Source organism: Apus apus, chromosome 3 (assembly GCF_020740795.1).
Source record: "Apus apus isolate bApuApu2 chromosome 3, bApuApu2.pri.cur, whole genome shotgun sequence".
NCBI classification, from domain to species: Eukaryota; Metazoa; Chordata; class Aves; order Apodiformes; family Apodidae; genus Apus; species Apus apus.
In genome coordinates this window covers 107,781,555-107,796,925 of record NC_067284.1, presented here as the reverse complement: position 1 = coordinate 107,796,925, position 15,371 = coordinate 107,781,555, and the positions used below count along the sequence as shown (strand labels likewise).

The window sequence follows — 15,371 nt, the reverse complement described above, 5'->3', positions numbered from 1 at the left end:
GGGTGGGCAAAACAAGCACCAAAAATGCGAAGAACCTTCCTCAATTTCGTTTTCTAAAAGACCTCTTGAGACACGTTTGTCAAGTTTTGCAGGCGAAATCCAGAAATAGAGGGACCTGCGAGAAGCATTTGCTCTCTGTACCGTTCTCGCAGCTGAGAGACAGTGGTGGTCAAATCTATTTTAGCTTCTCTTTTTTTCCTCCCCTCTCCCAGCACGTACAACATTTAATTCAGAGTGCCGCGAAATTGTAAAGCATTAACTGTCACGAAGCACATTCACTCTACCCTGTGCCAGCCTTCCAGGACATGATTCAAAGACTTTAACAAAAGTCATGGCAAACCGTCCCTTTATGAGCCTGGTATTTTTCTAAGAGGGTCATTCAAATCTGTAGGTGCATGAGAAGTGGCTGCATGGATCTCTCTGCACATCCACATGCAAACATTATATGCCTCTGCTCTTTTTTCAGCTTTTCTTTTTTTTTTTTAACACCCTTGCCTCGCTTGAAATGGTCTGTCCAACCCACTCAGAGATGTGCCCTTTTCTCCTCCTCCTCTGTGCAGCGGTGGCTCCTCTGTGGAAATAAAAAACCCAAACAGCCAAACAACAAACCAACCAACCTCTTATCTGCTTTAGCAACTTCCAGCCAGAGCGTTGTCCAGCTCCTGTTCTAATATCTGGCTGTGGTTTGTTCCTTGCCTTTTGAGGGCTGAGTTTTTGGAAGAAGATGCACACTTTGTAACGGGAAGGGAGGGGCTGGGGAGGCTGAGGAGGGAAAGGGATGAATTTATGCTTTCTGCTTTAATTTGAGGCCAATCAGCCAACCAAACACCACCAGAGGTGTCTTCTGATGAAGTTCGCTTCGTTTTCGGGATAACATATATATGTATATATATAAGAGTCTTTACCTGTAGGACCTTTGAAAGTACAAAGGACACTATGCACTTTCCCACAGGATTCAGTGCAGAAAAACAAAGATTTGTAGCAACCTTATAGGCAGAGCTTGAAATTTCCAGAGACAGGACCTTGAATTCAGAAACACCTTCATTCTCTCTGTCTCTCTGCTTCTGTCCTTTCACTTCTTTCTTTTCTCTTTTTTTTTTTTTTTCTTTCTTCCTTTTCCCTCCCCCTCCCCCCCCCCACCTCCTGATGCACCAGCCCATTGCAAAGCTCAATTGTTTTCTTTCAGAGGCAGAGATGGGCTCTGCTAACCCGCAGAATCGGTCTCCTCTTTGCTGTACAACGTGTTAAGAAGGGGGGAAAAGAAAAGAAAAGAAAGGGAAAAAAAAAAAAAAAGAAAGGAAAAAAAAAAAAAAAAAAAAAAAAAGAAGAAGAAGAAAAAAAAAAGGACAATGAGAAGGAAGGTTTGCCTCGAGGGGAAAAAAAAATAAAGGTTAAAAATGGTCCAACTCCTCCTCTCCCCTTCCAAACCGAGGGCTACCCTGGAAAGACACAAATCCAAATCTGGTTTTAGTCGTTTTCAGAAAGTAACTAATTGCTGTTCAAGTGTGTGCAGAAAAGGATTTGATAAACTCCTCTTTTTTCCCCCTTTTTTTCTTTTTTTTTCTTTTTTTTATTTTCTCAGAGAAAGTGTTTCCAAGTTATAAAATGTACAGTCCAAGTCTGAAGTGTAAGGCTTTCAAATGAAAATCATTGATCTAAATTTTCTCCTTTCAGATTTGCTTGAATATGCTTGATGAGACGCTGGTTTGGTGTTTTACTGCATAGGAGAGGATCATTTCTGGCCGTGTAAATAAAAACATATTGCATGTGGGAAAAAGCATAATATCTCATTGTAAATGATGGATTGCCTAGTGCAGGGGCAGTTCTTTATTTTAATACAAATAGGATCAAAAAACATTCATTAATTTCTTCTGTCTATCTATCTATCTATCTATCTATCTATCTATCTATCTATCTATCTATCTATCATCTATCTATCATCTACTAAAATAGTGGATATCTGCACTATGCAGTATGTGTATTTCATCACTGTATACCCACATATCTATGTGTAGATGTATAAATACGTACACAAATGTGCATTTTTATGCACTTCTTTATAAATTGATCAGGTTTGTACGTATATATGAGCATGTAACATGTTGTATACGTGTCTCTACATACACAAGAATATGTATAATTTACATAATGTGTCCCTTTCTATATGTCTGTACATGGAAAAAGTTATATGCTGGGAGATATATGTGTGTGTTTGTGCATGTATATGTACATTTGTGTATGTGCAACTGCGTGTATGCATGTATCCTTCTATGCCTGCACATAAGTCTAAGTCTATATACATGTGTATATGTATATATCTAGTCACATAATGTCTGTAGATACATGTAACTATGTAACATCATGTTTTTTACTGTCCGATTGAGGTAGACTTCTGCAGCCTATTGTTTCAGACAACAGATATAAGTTGCGATGGAAGAGGAACGTCGGATTTGGTGTCTGTCCCCCATTTCCAATTATAGATGGATCATTACAGACAGAGAAGTACTGAGAATCCAGACATCTGCTCTTCACATGAATGCACTCACCTCCTAGAGAACAGCCTGCCATCATGCTCTGGAAACTGGTTGAAAATGTCAAGTATGAAGATATCTACGAGGTGAGTATATCATACGTATATGAGTAAGAGTATATGTATATTTAAATATATAGAGAGTATATAGATATAGGCATGGCTTTATAATACTTATAGAGCTCTACATGTACATACAGGCAGATATAGGGACACATACACCAACACACATAAGTACAGAAACGGGAAACCAAGAGTAAATGCTTAAATGCTTATTTATTTGTGTATTTGTATTCAGCATGCCAAGTCCTAAACTTTTTTTTTTTTTTTTTTTACACTCTTGCTGTTTGATGCGATTTAAAACATCAAAGAAATTATCTGGGGGTTGGAATAAGGCAACTTAAAGGCAAGAGTTTAGTTATTTAGACCTCGAATTAAATATAATTCGATTGCATATGGACAAATGTAGAAAGAAAAAAAAAAAATAGCTTAAAATAAAAGGGAAACACAGTCTGGTATTCAGGGACTGGATATCTTTTTTCTTTCCTTTCTTTTAGTTTTCATTTTGCAAGTCCAAGCTAAGCTCAACTAGAATTTGGATTATTTTTTCTTTCTGTTCGTTCTTTTCAAATCGGATACAATTTTTACTACTTTTTCTACCTATATCCGAATAGAATGTGTACATGTACTCGTGTCAGTTAAGCGGCTCTCACATTCTTGCACGTCTGTGAATACACACACCCGAATAGATACAGTCAAAAAGCAACTCCGCGGAGCCCGAGGACAGGAAAAGTTGTGTGCTCTATTCAGATTTCCTCGTTATTTTTCAGGTCCAAAATCAGATCGGGGGGGGGGGGTGGGGTGGGGAATAACAATAATAATCACAGCTTAACCACCGAGAAAGCTTTCTTCATTTTGCACGGTTTTCTGACCCGGATTTTTCCCAAACGAGCTCCGAAAATTCATTGCTTGTAAGTTACCCAGCGTGCTGAATTTGCTCCGCAAAGGGGAAGCGGGTGTGAAAGGAAAGGCGCTCTGCAAAACCGTATCTATTTTTTTTATTCTTTATTATTATTATTATTTGAAGGAGGCATTTGCACCGCGATCGCGGGGCGGGGGTGGAGATTTTCAGAAGGGCGAGATCCGCCAGCTCCGGCACAGGGGAAGGTTCCGTGGGGCCGCGGCCGGGCAGGGAGCGGGTACCGGGCAGGGCTGGGGAAGGGCAAGGGGGCACGGGGAGAAGCTGGGTACAAGCAGGGGGGACCCTCAGGAGCCAGTACGGGCAGGGGGTATGGGCAGGGGCTGGATACCGGGCAGAGACCGGCTAACGAGCAGGATTCGGGCAGGGGCCAGGCAGGAGCCCGGCAGGGGCTGGGTACGGGCAAGGGTTGGGAGCGTACCCCGGGGTAGGCGCCGTCGGGGCCGCGCGGGTCCCAACCCCGCCGCCCCGCTCTCAGCCCTCCCCTCCGGGGGCACGTTGGCACTTACAGCGAGGAAAGTCCCGAGAAAAGCGGAGAAAGAGGCAGAGGGAGGGCACAGCTCCGGCTTTTCGCGGCCGGAGAACGGACGGGGCTGGAGGGAAGCGGGGAGAGCATCCGCCGGCAGCACGGCAGAAATGTCTCCGCTCCCAAAAGCTGCCGTCAGGCTAATTATCAACTGGCAAAGCCCAGCATGTGCAGAATGAGCACAGCCTGTGTGTGTGTGTGTATGTGTGTGCGTGTGCGTCTGTCTGTCTTGTGTGTCCCGCCGGCGATCCCCAACCCGCTGAGCCTTCGCTGCTTTTCCCTCCCAGTCCCCAGGCACAGCCCGGCCATTGTCTGTGCCCGCAGAGCCAGGCGACAAAATATCCCCCCTTCCTGGTCATCGAGGCCAGCGAATGTCGGGGGTTTGGGGGTTGTGGGGGTTTTTTTCCACCCTCCTTTAGAAACGCTTCATTTTAAGCCCGTGTGCGTTTTGCGGACTCTCGTGTTTCTAGATGGCCGGGGGAGAGAAGCAGAAGCAGGGGAGCGGTTGGGTGAGATTTGGCTGCGGGCAGAATGTGCCCTGACATGGGGGTGCGCTCCATGGCATTTTGTAGCCTTTAAAAAATATATATAAAATAAAGAAAGGAAAAAATACGATTGTTCTTTCTAATTATTATTTGAAGAGTCGAAGCCTTCTGGATAGATCTTTTTATTTTAAAAGCTAATAATAATAATAACTAAATAAGTGCTTTTCCGATTTATAATTAACAACACGATAGTAAGGGCGTCCCAGCCTCTTAAACTGAATCTTAAACAAAAGTGTGTGTGTGTGTGTGCGTGTGTGCCGGGGGGGGGGAAGGCTGCTCTGGGAAGTGTGAGTCTATTTAGGAAGGAACGTAAGTTGAACTTTAACAGAAATGGCAGACAGTCCAGTTGAACGGGTTCCTGAAACATCAAAAAGGTTTTATATCGCCCCTGGCTTTGCCTCAAAACTATGAATTTACTCTCCTTTAAAATTCACTGCGTAGATTTTTACATTTGGGTGAAAATCGGGAGATATACGTAGGTTTATTTATTTATTTATCTCCTATCGGGCGGGAGGAACAGTATTCAGGGGGAAATAAATAAAAAAAAAAAAAAAAGCGGAGCCCAACTTAATGCAGATTCAAGTATTTATTTGGCTGTTGTCAATAAATACACTCCATAACATGCACCAGAAGGGTTTCATCTCGTCTGTAAATGGATATATTATAGTGACTGCACGTTTCTTCTTCCATTCTTAAAAACAAAACAAACAAACAAAAAAGGACCAAGGGGAAAAAAAAATATTTAAAAAGCCTTTTTTTTCCTCATTATACGTTTATTTTTAAAAATGAAAACAAAGCAAAACACAACAAAAACTACAAGAACAAAAGACAATCAATTCCTCGTGTTCGGAATGTATAATTAAATGGGGGGGGGAAGACGAAAAAAAAAAATAGAAATATGCTTTTTTTTCTTCTTCTCCTCTAGCACTGCTTCATCTCACTTCCTTGCTCCAGCTCAGCACTGTCTACTTTCCTCATCTTCCTCCGCTCGAGTTAATTGGAAGTTATGCCTCTTCCTTGCTAAACTTTTTCCCCCCTCTCCCTCTCCCCAAACTCTGCCTCTGCCAGCCCCCCTCGTCTGATTACATCTAGTAATTCTCCACTGAATGAACGTCATTTACAATAGTAGGGGAGCTCTCGAGCTGGCTGCCAGCTTCACGCTCCATTTGGTCCTGCATTCTCCCTTTAAAGTAGTCGTGTAATATTAATAGTCATGAATATCAATTATTATGAGGCGGTGTAGAGAAGGAAAGGGAGGAAGGGGTAGCGGAGCAGTCTGAGCTTAGCCTTGGGTTGAAGAGGATTGTACTGGGGAGCTCAAAGGGGAAAAAAAAAAAAAAAAAGAAAAAAAAAAGAAAAAAAAGAAAGAAAAAAAAAAGGAGGGGGGGAACCACAAAACAACAACAACAACAACAAAAAAAAAACAACCAGAGAGGGAGGGGTAAATCATATATGTAGATAGAGGTTTCCAGGCTCGGTTTTGGGGGCACTGGTGTTCTTTTTTTTTTTTTCCCTTTTTTTTTTTTTTTTTTTTTTGATGGATAGACTTCGAATTATCTCAAGCTGTTCTCCTGTGTCCAACACGTCCCTTTGCAGATCTCCTTGATATTTTTTCCCTCCAATTATTAGTATTCTCGCCATTATTTTATTTTTAGCTATTACAAGACTTTTTTTATTTCCAGATGTTAGTCCACACCTATTCCGCCATGGTGAGTTTGGATCCATGTTGTACTAGAATTGCATGTTCTCTCTCTCTCTCTCTCTCGATCTGTTGTCTCTCTCTCTCCCTCTCTCTCTCTTTTTAAACGCCTTTGGCTTGGTAATTTAGCACAATAATTGGAGGAGGCTTGCAGCTGCTTCTCCCTTTTTGCATTGTGTGTTCTCGATTTGAGCTAAGGGAGTTTGGGGGGGGGAGAGCAGGGGAAAAAAATAAACTTTCTTTTTCTTTTTCTTTTTCTTTTTTTTTTTAACCATGTGTGCCATTGCTTGTGGGGGTTTGAGCTCCACTTTATGGAATAGCTCTTTTTCTTGTTTACTTTAGCCTCGCAGCCTGAGCGCGATGGAGTTGGACAAAACTCCTCTCCCACATTTTCTCTGAAGCCTCCACACGCTCCCCCCACCTCACACACCGTCCCCTCTTCACAACCCCAAAGACTTTTCATTAGAATGGATCCCCCACCCCATTCTCCGGAATATAATATTGGAAAAGGAGACAAAAGACACTGGAAGTTGCTACAGAGATCATAGCGATTGGATTTGTTCAATACCGATGTTTTATTTTTACATTATTTGATTTTTTAAATTATTTTTTCGTTTGTTTTAGGCGTGGGGTCTTTCTACTCAAAGACCCCCCGCAATTTTTGTTTTGGTATTTTTATCAAGTCCTTTATAGGACACCTTCTTACCTCGGAGTCCTCCGAGAAGTGCAACTTTCCTTTTGGTCTTTTCCACATGAGGAAGGGTTGGTGATGATGAGTTTCTCGGGATTTCAGCAGCAGGAATAAATAGATGTTTGCAAACTTTAGGCAGGACAAGCAGTGGATGTTGAAAGGATGGGTGGCTTGGCAGTTCTTAATTTTATATATATATATTTAATTTTTTTTTTACCTTCGGTTTTATTTGGGGGAGCTACTGGAAGGGGACTCTCATTACGGGGCTGAAGTCACAGATCGTACATGGATATGGAGCACCAGTCCTACATTTTTAATTATGACATTTAGCATTTCCCCTTCACACACTACCCTTCCCCCTTTTCGATAGTTATTGGGAATAGAGGCGATCTGGAAGCGAAATGCTGAAACATTCCTAATCCTTTGCGGGGGAGGGGAGCATATCTGAATCCTACTTTAGGACTGTTTACATTTTCATTTTATTTCATTTTATTTGGGGGTGGGCTTATGCTCCTTTGAGACCTAAAAGGTCCTCTCTTTTTTGTTGTTGTTGTTTTCATTTCATTCCGCTTGTAGGACCGGCATGATGGAGTGCCCAGCCACAGTTCCAGGCTGTCCCAGCTGGGATCCGTCTCCCAGGGACCCTACTCCAGCGCTCCTCCGCTGTCTCACACCCCATCCTCGGATTTCCAGCCGCCTTATTTCCCACCCCCCTACCAGCCTCTTCCTTACCACCAAAGCCAGGACCCTTACTCCCATGTCAATGACCCCTACTCCCTAAACCCCTTGCATCAACCCCAGCAGCACCCCTGGGGACAGAGGCAGAGGCAAGAGGTGGGATCAGAAGCCGGGTCGCTGCTGCCACAGCCTCGGGCCGCCCTGCCCCAGCTCTCGGGACTGGACCCCAGGCGGGACTACCACTCAGTAAGGAGGCCAGATGTCCTTCTGCACTCAGCTCACCATGGCCTTGACTCCGGCATGGGGGACAGCCTTTCCCTGCATGGCATCGGACACCCAGGGATGGAGGAGGTCCAGGTAAGGCACCGCGTTTCTTTCTCCTGGGCAAAGGCAGAGAGATGCCTTCCAGGCTGGAGCTCCCACCCCTCGGCTAGAAACGCACAGTGAGGGTATTACAGCAATATTGGTGTGGGGAACCATCCTTTTGTCGCCCTGGGATTACAATCGTGATACCACCCCTCCCTCGCCTTTTCTTTTTTTTATTTCTTTTTTTCTTTTTCTTTTTTTTAAGCCAATTTATTTCATGACTGTCACGCACAGGCTCTGCTTTGTAAACCCTCCCCTAGATGGCAAGCCAGCAGAGTGCAGGGGGAAGGCAGACATGCTGCTCCAAATATTCCACGTGTTTCAAAAGCTGGCAGAGTTTAAGCATGGCTTTTCAAATTCCAGTTATTTCCCATGCAACTCCAGCTTCCCCCACCCCCAACCAATTTCCTGCAGTTCAGGGGTTTTGATGAAACTGTCGAATTACTGCATTTTTCATGTGAGAGGGGAGGAAGAGATAAACAAAACCCAAACCAAAAGCAATAACCGGTGATCAGAAAAAAGCCACCTCCTCTCCTTTTTTTTTTTCTTTTTCTTTTTTTTTTTTCTTCAAGTATAGGGTAGCACTGATTTTCAGCAGTTTTATTCCCTCTTTTGGTTAACAAAGGAGTTTCACCTGGCTCAAATCAGTATTTCCCAGCCTTCTTCCATCCCACGCGAAACTCATAATCACGTGTTATTTCCCAAAAACAGCCAGGCCCTTAACAGCTTCGGTGCTGGAGTGTTTTGCACCTTGCTGGAGTGGGTAAGGCCAACAGGTTGGCAACCCCAAGCCAGAGGCTGAAGCCTCCAGGGACCAGGTCCTATATTGAGCTCTATTCGTTGGGATGTGGGGATTCCCCTCCATTCTTTTTTTTTTCCCACCAAATTTATGTATCATATATACCAAGAATATATATATATATTTAAACTTGGAATAGATAAATATATAGACGAGTGGAGGAAATAACGAGTTTAAAGATACAAAGGGAGAACGGAAGGAGGAAAGAGGAGGCTTGGAAGGGGGGGAAAAATAGCAGTGATAAAGGATCCTGCAGAAAATTACAGGAATCAGAGGCAGAGAAGTGGCCGGGGCAGGGCAGGTTGTATCGCATTGGCTTGAGGCTTGGCTTAGGGCTTCACGGGAAAACCTCCGAGCTTTGCTGGGGAAGAGTTGCTTTAGAAAGAGAAAGGTTTTTCTTGCTGGGTTTGTTCCTGCCTCCGAGCTTGGTGACCGTCGGGTGGCTGGTTTCTGCGGGTTTCCAAGCTGGTTTTTGAGACCTCGGGGCAGCCCTGACCCCCACGGGCGCGATGCGCAGGTCTCGTCTCGCATTCCTGGCTCAGACAAACTGGCTTGCAGGTCAAGGCGAGTTTTGCCTCTGTGAAGGCAAGAAGGAGATCGCTCTCCCTCTTTCTCTCTGCAACCAATAGACGTTAACTATAGATTGTGCTTTGATATTTACTCTTTCCCCGAAGAAAAGCCGGTAATTGCACTTGTGAGAAAGAGAGAAAGAGAGAGAGGAGGGAAGGAAAGGGAAAGAGATAAAGAAGACAGAAGAAAAATATTAAGAAAGAGAGAAAGAAAGAGAGAAAGAGAGAAAGAAAGAAAGAAAGAAAGAAAGAAAGAAAGAAAGAAAGAAAGAAAGAAAGAAAGAAAGAAAGAAAGAAAGAAAGAAAGAAAGAAAGAAAGAAAGAAAGAAAGAAAGAAAGAAAGAAAGAAAGAAAAGACAAAGGAAGAGAGAAGATAGGTGAAAGAAGAAAAAAGAAAGAGGAGAGAGAGAGAAAGAAGGAATAAAGAAAAGGAAGAGAGAGAGAGAGAAAGAGAGAAAGAGAGAGAGGAAGGAAAAGGCCTGCTCAGTTAAAATAAAGCAGCTGTCTCTCTGTTTTCCAATAAAACATCCTTTCTACGGACAGGGCACAGCACTCGCGGGAAATGCCTCCCTCCCCCCTACGGCTCCGAGCCCAGAGCTTTGCCCCGTCGCACCCACTAGCCTGGGGCTGGGGCTCAGGCCGGTGACAGACCGGGCCAGACGGAGTTGGGGTGGAGGGCCAGCAAAGCTGGAGTTCTTGTTTTGGGGTGCCGAGGAAGCGGGAAATGAGACAGGCTCTTTATTTGTAAAAGTTTGATCTCAGGCGGGGGGAGGAGGGGAAGAGGGAGAGGAGGGTATCCCAAGGAGAAACACGTGAAGGAAGAAGTGTCCAACTGCAAGTTAGCACAGGCAGGAGGGAAAGCAGCCCAGTACTCGCTCCTACTGTTCAGCACTTTCTATTCTTCTCCTCCCACTAGTGACAGACGAAGTTGAGCAGTTTTCCACCCTGATATTTAATATAAATGTATTACAGATACAAGACATCTATTCTAACTACAAGGATTCCTATTTCGGCTATATATACTTAATTACCCAAGAACACTAGAAAGAATTTCCAGGAAGGGTCCCAAACAGTTTCTTTTTTCTTTTTTTAGTAGTCAGAAAAAATCCAAAAGAGTCTAAACGACATCTAGGTATATAGTTGGATAAAGTTGTGTCTCTGTGCTTTAGCTTATGCATGTGTGCCATGAGAATGGGCTGGGCTGACAACGGGGAATGAAACAGGGAAAGAGAGTGCGTGACAGAAAGAAACAGTGGTTATTTTATAAACACCAAATCCAGGCCATGTGTGAGCCATTGTCCAGGGGCAGAATTAAGTGATTGTAACACGATAGCTCTCTGTTATTGTAAACAGGACGTATTGTATTGCTATTGCTGCCCCTTTCGAGAGGAATTTTCAATCTGGGATTTACGGCCCTCAGACAGGGAACAGAGAAACCAAGACCTTCTTACTGAAAACAAATTTGCATCATCTAACAGGCACTCTGGAAAACACCATTGCAGCCTCAGTTCTCCCTCCCTTCTCCCCCCACCCGCTAGGCAAAAGTAGAGTTTAAGCAGGATGAAGAAGATATACAGGGCAAAATTCAGATTCTTTAAAGGAAACCAAAGAGATCAGCCTTCAGGGTTGTTTCTTCAGATATATCCATAGCTGTTGAATAAGGTGTGTGTACATTTGGTATACAGGAAAATCTGTGCTATCAGATTATTGAAGGAGGGGAGGGTGGAGAATCTTCCTCTCTAGGTTTTCTAAGTATATCTGGAAACTCATCACCTTTCCCCTCCCTGCACACACACCTCCACTCCTCCTCCTCCCTCACACTACCGGCCCCGCTCCCGCGTGCCAGCTAGAGACACGGAAAGTTAAGTTGCACCAAAAACACCCAAGTCTCTTATAAAGTAACCCCTGGTATCACTTTTAACTAAAGAAGTCTAGTAATTAAAAGTCTGAGTTGTTTTTCCACGTTTCCGCATGCAGTCCTAATTAAATCTTTACGATCCTCTCTGTGACTATTAACTGCCAGCATGCTGAGCGAATATCCTGTACAAAAACCCAGCAGGAGGGCGTAATTAGATAGAAAATCAGACAGGAGTCTTCTCATTAACTACAACAACTAACCCACGTTGCTGATGGAGCGAGCGGAGTGCACGCACACACATAAAGCCTGTGCACAGCCACAGACTCCAGAGATAAGGTGAGATAAGGAGGGAAAGGAAAAGAAAGGGAAAGATGGCGTTTCGTAGTTACCTCCAATTCTGTGCCATCCAGGAGCACGGCGATGCACTCCAGCAGGCTGCAGGATTTGCTCATCATCCCTCTTTGGGAAAGGAGGGAAGACTTTGCAATTTTATTTTGTGCCCTTTAGGTATGTAGCCTATTGATTATGAGAGAGAGACACAGCCATGCACAAACACACAACAGAAGGAACCACTGTGTGTGTGCTCTCGTTTAAGGGGGGATTCAAGGGAAATGAAAGGGAAGATCTAATAGAAAATATCGTTCTGTCACATTTTTGGGAGATGTAATTTTCTCCTCAATTATATGTTCCATCTTGAACGTCTCTGCTGAGCAGAGAGAGAGCCGGAGATAAGGGCTGGATCTGGATATGCTCAGCCTCTCGGTCTATAAAGTTATAATAATAGGGAAGAAATCAACTGCTTTGCTGTAAAGGTGGTTTCCTTATCACGGAAAAAAAAAAAAAAAAATAAAAAATGGGACAACATCCCAAATAGGCAATAACACGGAAATCCCCAAACTCTAAATAATAATAAGAAAAATAAAATAATAAAACCAAGAAACCCACAGGCCCTCCCTCTCTCTGAAGCCCAGAATTTACCCTAAAACGGAACGTGTCGTAATTCTGCAATAAATTGCTCTTCTGACACCTCTTCTCCTTGGGAGATGGTTTTGTTGTGCCGACCGCAGGTTTAGGGGTAATGTTTGTTTGTTTGTTTGTTTTCTGTATTCCACTTTTTTTGTTGAGAAACGAAACCAAACATTTACTCTGTCCTCTGTGCCCGCCTTTGTTCTCTCCGCTGCTAAAGAAGTTAATGCTATAATAACAGGTGTGCCCCTTAACGGGCTGAAAAGAGAGGGGGGAAAAGGGGAAGGAGCGGGGGAAAGGCTTTGAAAAGGAGATCGGGAGACTTTTTCTAGGCGATCATACTTTTGATAACGTATATTCCCGCTGCCCCCTCCCCGTCCTCACTAATTCAGGACATGGAAGCAACCTCGGGAGCTGTAAATCTCTTTCTGTTTTTACCCTGTACGATGTGGGCGTTGCGCTGCACTTCGAGTTGCTCAGGCTTTAATTAAAAGTCCATAACGTAAACTTATATATAAAAAGTAAATGGTCCTTGAATTATTAAGATGTAGCAGGGTGACAAACAAACAAAATAAAAAAGAAAAAGGGAGGGGGAGGGAGTGGGGAGGAAAGAGGAGGGAGAATTTAAGTTGTCCTTAATCGTGTTCGTTTATGTCATGCAATAGATCTTGCAGATGTTGCCAGATTTTCAAAGGAAGAAATATAAAGCTTTATCGAATGCAAAGAAGTCTATGTGATATCTATGTTTTGTAAGATAACAAAACCAGTATTGCACCCCATATGCTTCACACTTCATTTTTTATTTATTTTTTATTAGAAGACTATGTAATTTGTAAGAATTTCATTTCCTTGTCGATTTGGAGGAATAACAATAACAATAATAATAGTGGAAAAAATAAAAATCTCTCCTTCCCTAGTGAATTAATATAAATGGAAATAACAGAAACTCCAGTTTGGAATGACATGATTTATGTACGTGATTCTTTAATATCCAGTCAATTTGAATAGTGATGTTTTTATATCCACAGTCAGTTGAAGATGCCAATAACAGCGGTATGAACTTATTGGACCAGTCTGTCATTAAAAAAGGTATGGATTATTCCAACAAGCTAGACGAACTTTTACTGTATAGCAATATCTTCATGATATATTTTTACTTTGGGGCAATTAATTTATCGGGGAAGCAGGCACCCGTGGCAGCGAGACGGATAGTTGATTGGATCAGCAGATAGAGTGAAAGGAAAATGAAAGAGATGGGAAGGGAGAAGTTGATACCCACCTCCCCCGTCCTTCAAAGGGTTTAATTACACAAACGCTCTCCAATGGAGCACCCCATGCTCTAAAGCCGTTTCCAACGGCCCCCTCCTCTTTTCCCCCACGATAGTCCTCGATGGGGAACCCTCGGCTTTTAATGGGAGAAAGGGGTTAATTCCCTTAGGGGCTTGAATGCATTTCCCAGGCGAGCCAGACGTGAAGGGGAGAGAAAGAAACGCCTGTGGAAGGGCAGTCCCGACCTCCTTTCCCCCCTTCCCCCAAGAATCCCCCCTTCCCCATTCCCATTTTTTAAACCTTTCTACATATGCGCACATGATTTAGTGTAACTGCAGAATCACCCCATACTGTTAAAGGGAATGTGATATTAACAAATGTTTGCAGTCTCTTGTACAGCTGTAAGCAAAATAATTAACTAATTAAACTAATTAAATGTAATTACAATAACTCATTTTGGGCGTATTGCAGCTGCTTAATTTTTTTTACATTTCTCTGACAGTCACTCGAAGATGCTTGGCGATTAGTGTTGTGTTATGCTGATAGACATTAAACAGATCACACACTGCAAATGTAGGGAAAGCTATCTTTAATTATCTAAGGAGTTTCTATTTCTAGATTCAATTTTAAGTACCAGAGATGAGGCTTAGAAATGCTGTCCCTTATGCTTACTATCAACAAGCACTTATCTCCAGCACCTTATTATTTGTCAAATGCGCATAAATACTTTAATAGAGTTGATCTTCTAGAATGTAAAGAAAATAACAGGGAGGGTGTTTATTTTAAATGTGTTCGAGGCAGCATGAGGTCCTTCTACGTATTTATTTTTTTTAAAGTTAAATCCTCATGTGCAGTCTCTCTCACATACGCAAGATCAAGTTCTAGGTATTTGAGGGAGGACAGATGAAAACTTGAAGACCATTTGGCAGCATAATTCGTGACCAACGGCTGAAAAGTCGAAGGTGTTTTTGAGAAACAGGAAATCACTTACCGTAGTAAAAAATAATAATAATAATACAATTATTTCTCCTGTTTCAGTTCAGTCTGAACGTTTAGCTGGTTTTGTGCTCAGGGTGTCTAACCTGATGGCCTCTGGTTGTATTTTTCTCCTTTTTTTTCCTCACTCTCCTCCCCACCCCTCCCCTCCCCACCCCCGCTTGACACCTCATACTCGACGTTTCCTCTTGGGTGTATTTCATTAATTGGTGCTTGATTTGTGGTTGAGAGATTTCTACCTGATGTTGCTCTGTGCTCACATTTTCATTTTGCAGTATGGTTGTTTATTGTTTTTCTTTTTTCCCGCAAAACACTCTTCTGTCGGTAACCCTGCCCAAAATACCCTTTTTTACCACCCCCTTCTGTGTCTCTCTCTCCTTCAGGTGCCGAGGACAGCAGACACATTCCATGTGCATGCTGGGTGGCAGTTAGGTAGCGAGTGGCGCTAAAATGTGAATGTTAATAATTACATGCATTAGGTATAGATTTAGGGTGCGCTTATTGTGTATGGGCACGGCAAGGGCCCCAAGTCGAGCAGCTGCTGCAGAAAGAGACACAGTCACATATAGGTAGGATTACTTGTGCCTATTTGCAGCCATAAGGAGAGATACCCTGAGTTTATCCATGATGAATAGGCTACATATGCACTTTGGAAATTAGGTTGCTAAAAAAGATCCCGAGATGTGTCTGCAGCTGTTTTTAAAGTCACTGTAGGAATATTTTCTTCCTTAGAAGTAATGCTGAGCTCTCAGAAACTTCCCGGCATAAAGGAATCTTGTAAGCTCAGTTTCTTTTTTGCACAGCGAGTTTCCTGTGTGCGGGGGAAGAGAAACGGGTAACAAATAGTAGGTCACTTTTGTGGCAGACAATATTTAATCAAGACTAGAGAAGGAGCAACAC

The 15,371-nt window shown here is 43.0% G+C and overlaps 1 protein-coding gene across 4 annotated transcripts in view; it reads left to right on the top strand.

Moving 5' to 3' along the window:
- Nucleotides 1-2,511: 2,511 nt before the first annotated feature.
- Nucleotides 2,512-15,371, top strand: part of TFAP2B (transcription factor AP-2 beta) — a 32,464-nt gene continuing 19,604 nt past the window's right edge. For 2 of the 4 annotated variants that reach the window (XM_051615576.1, XM_051615574.1), the window contains exons 1-3: nt 2,512-2,617; nt 7,547-8,005; nt 13,235-13,295. In XM_051615576.1, the coding sequence (XP_051471536.1) occupies nt 2,537-2,617; nt 7,547-8,005; nt 13,235-13,295 (601 nt within the window). In that variant the 5' untranslated portion in view covers nt 2,512-2,536. Of the gene's footprint in view, nt 2,618-6,261; nt 6,290-7,546; nt 8,006-13,234; nt 13,296-15,371 lie in introns of those variants that run through there. The other 2 variants (XM_051615578.1, XM_051615577.1) reach the window with 2 other exon arrangements.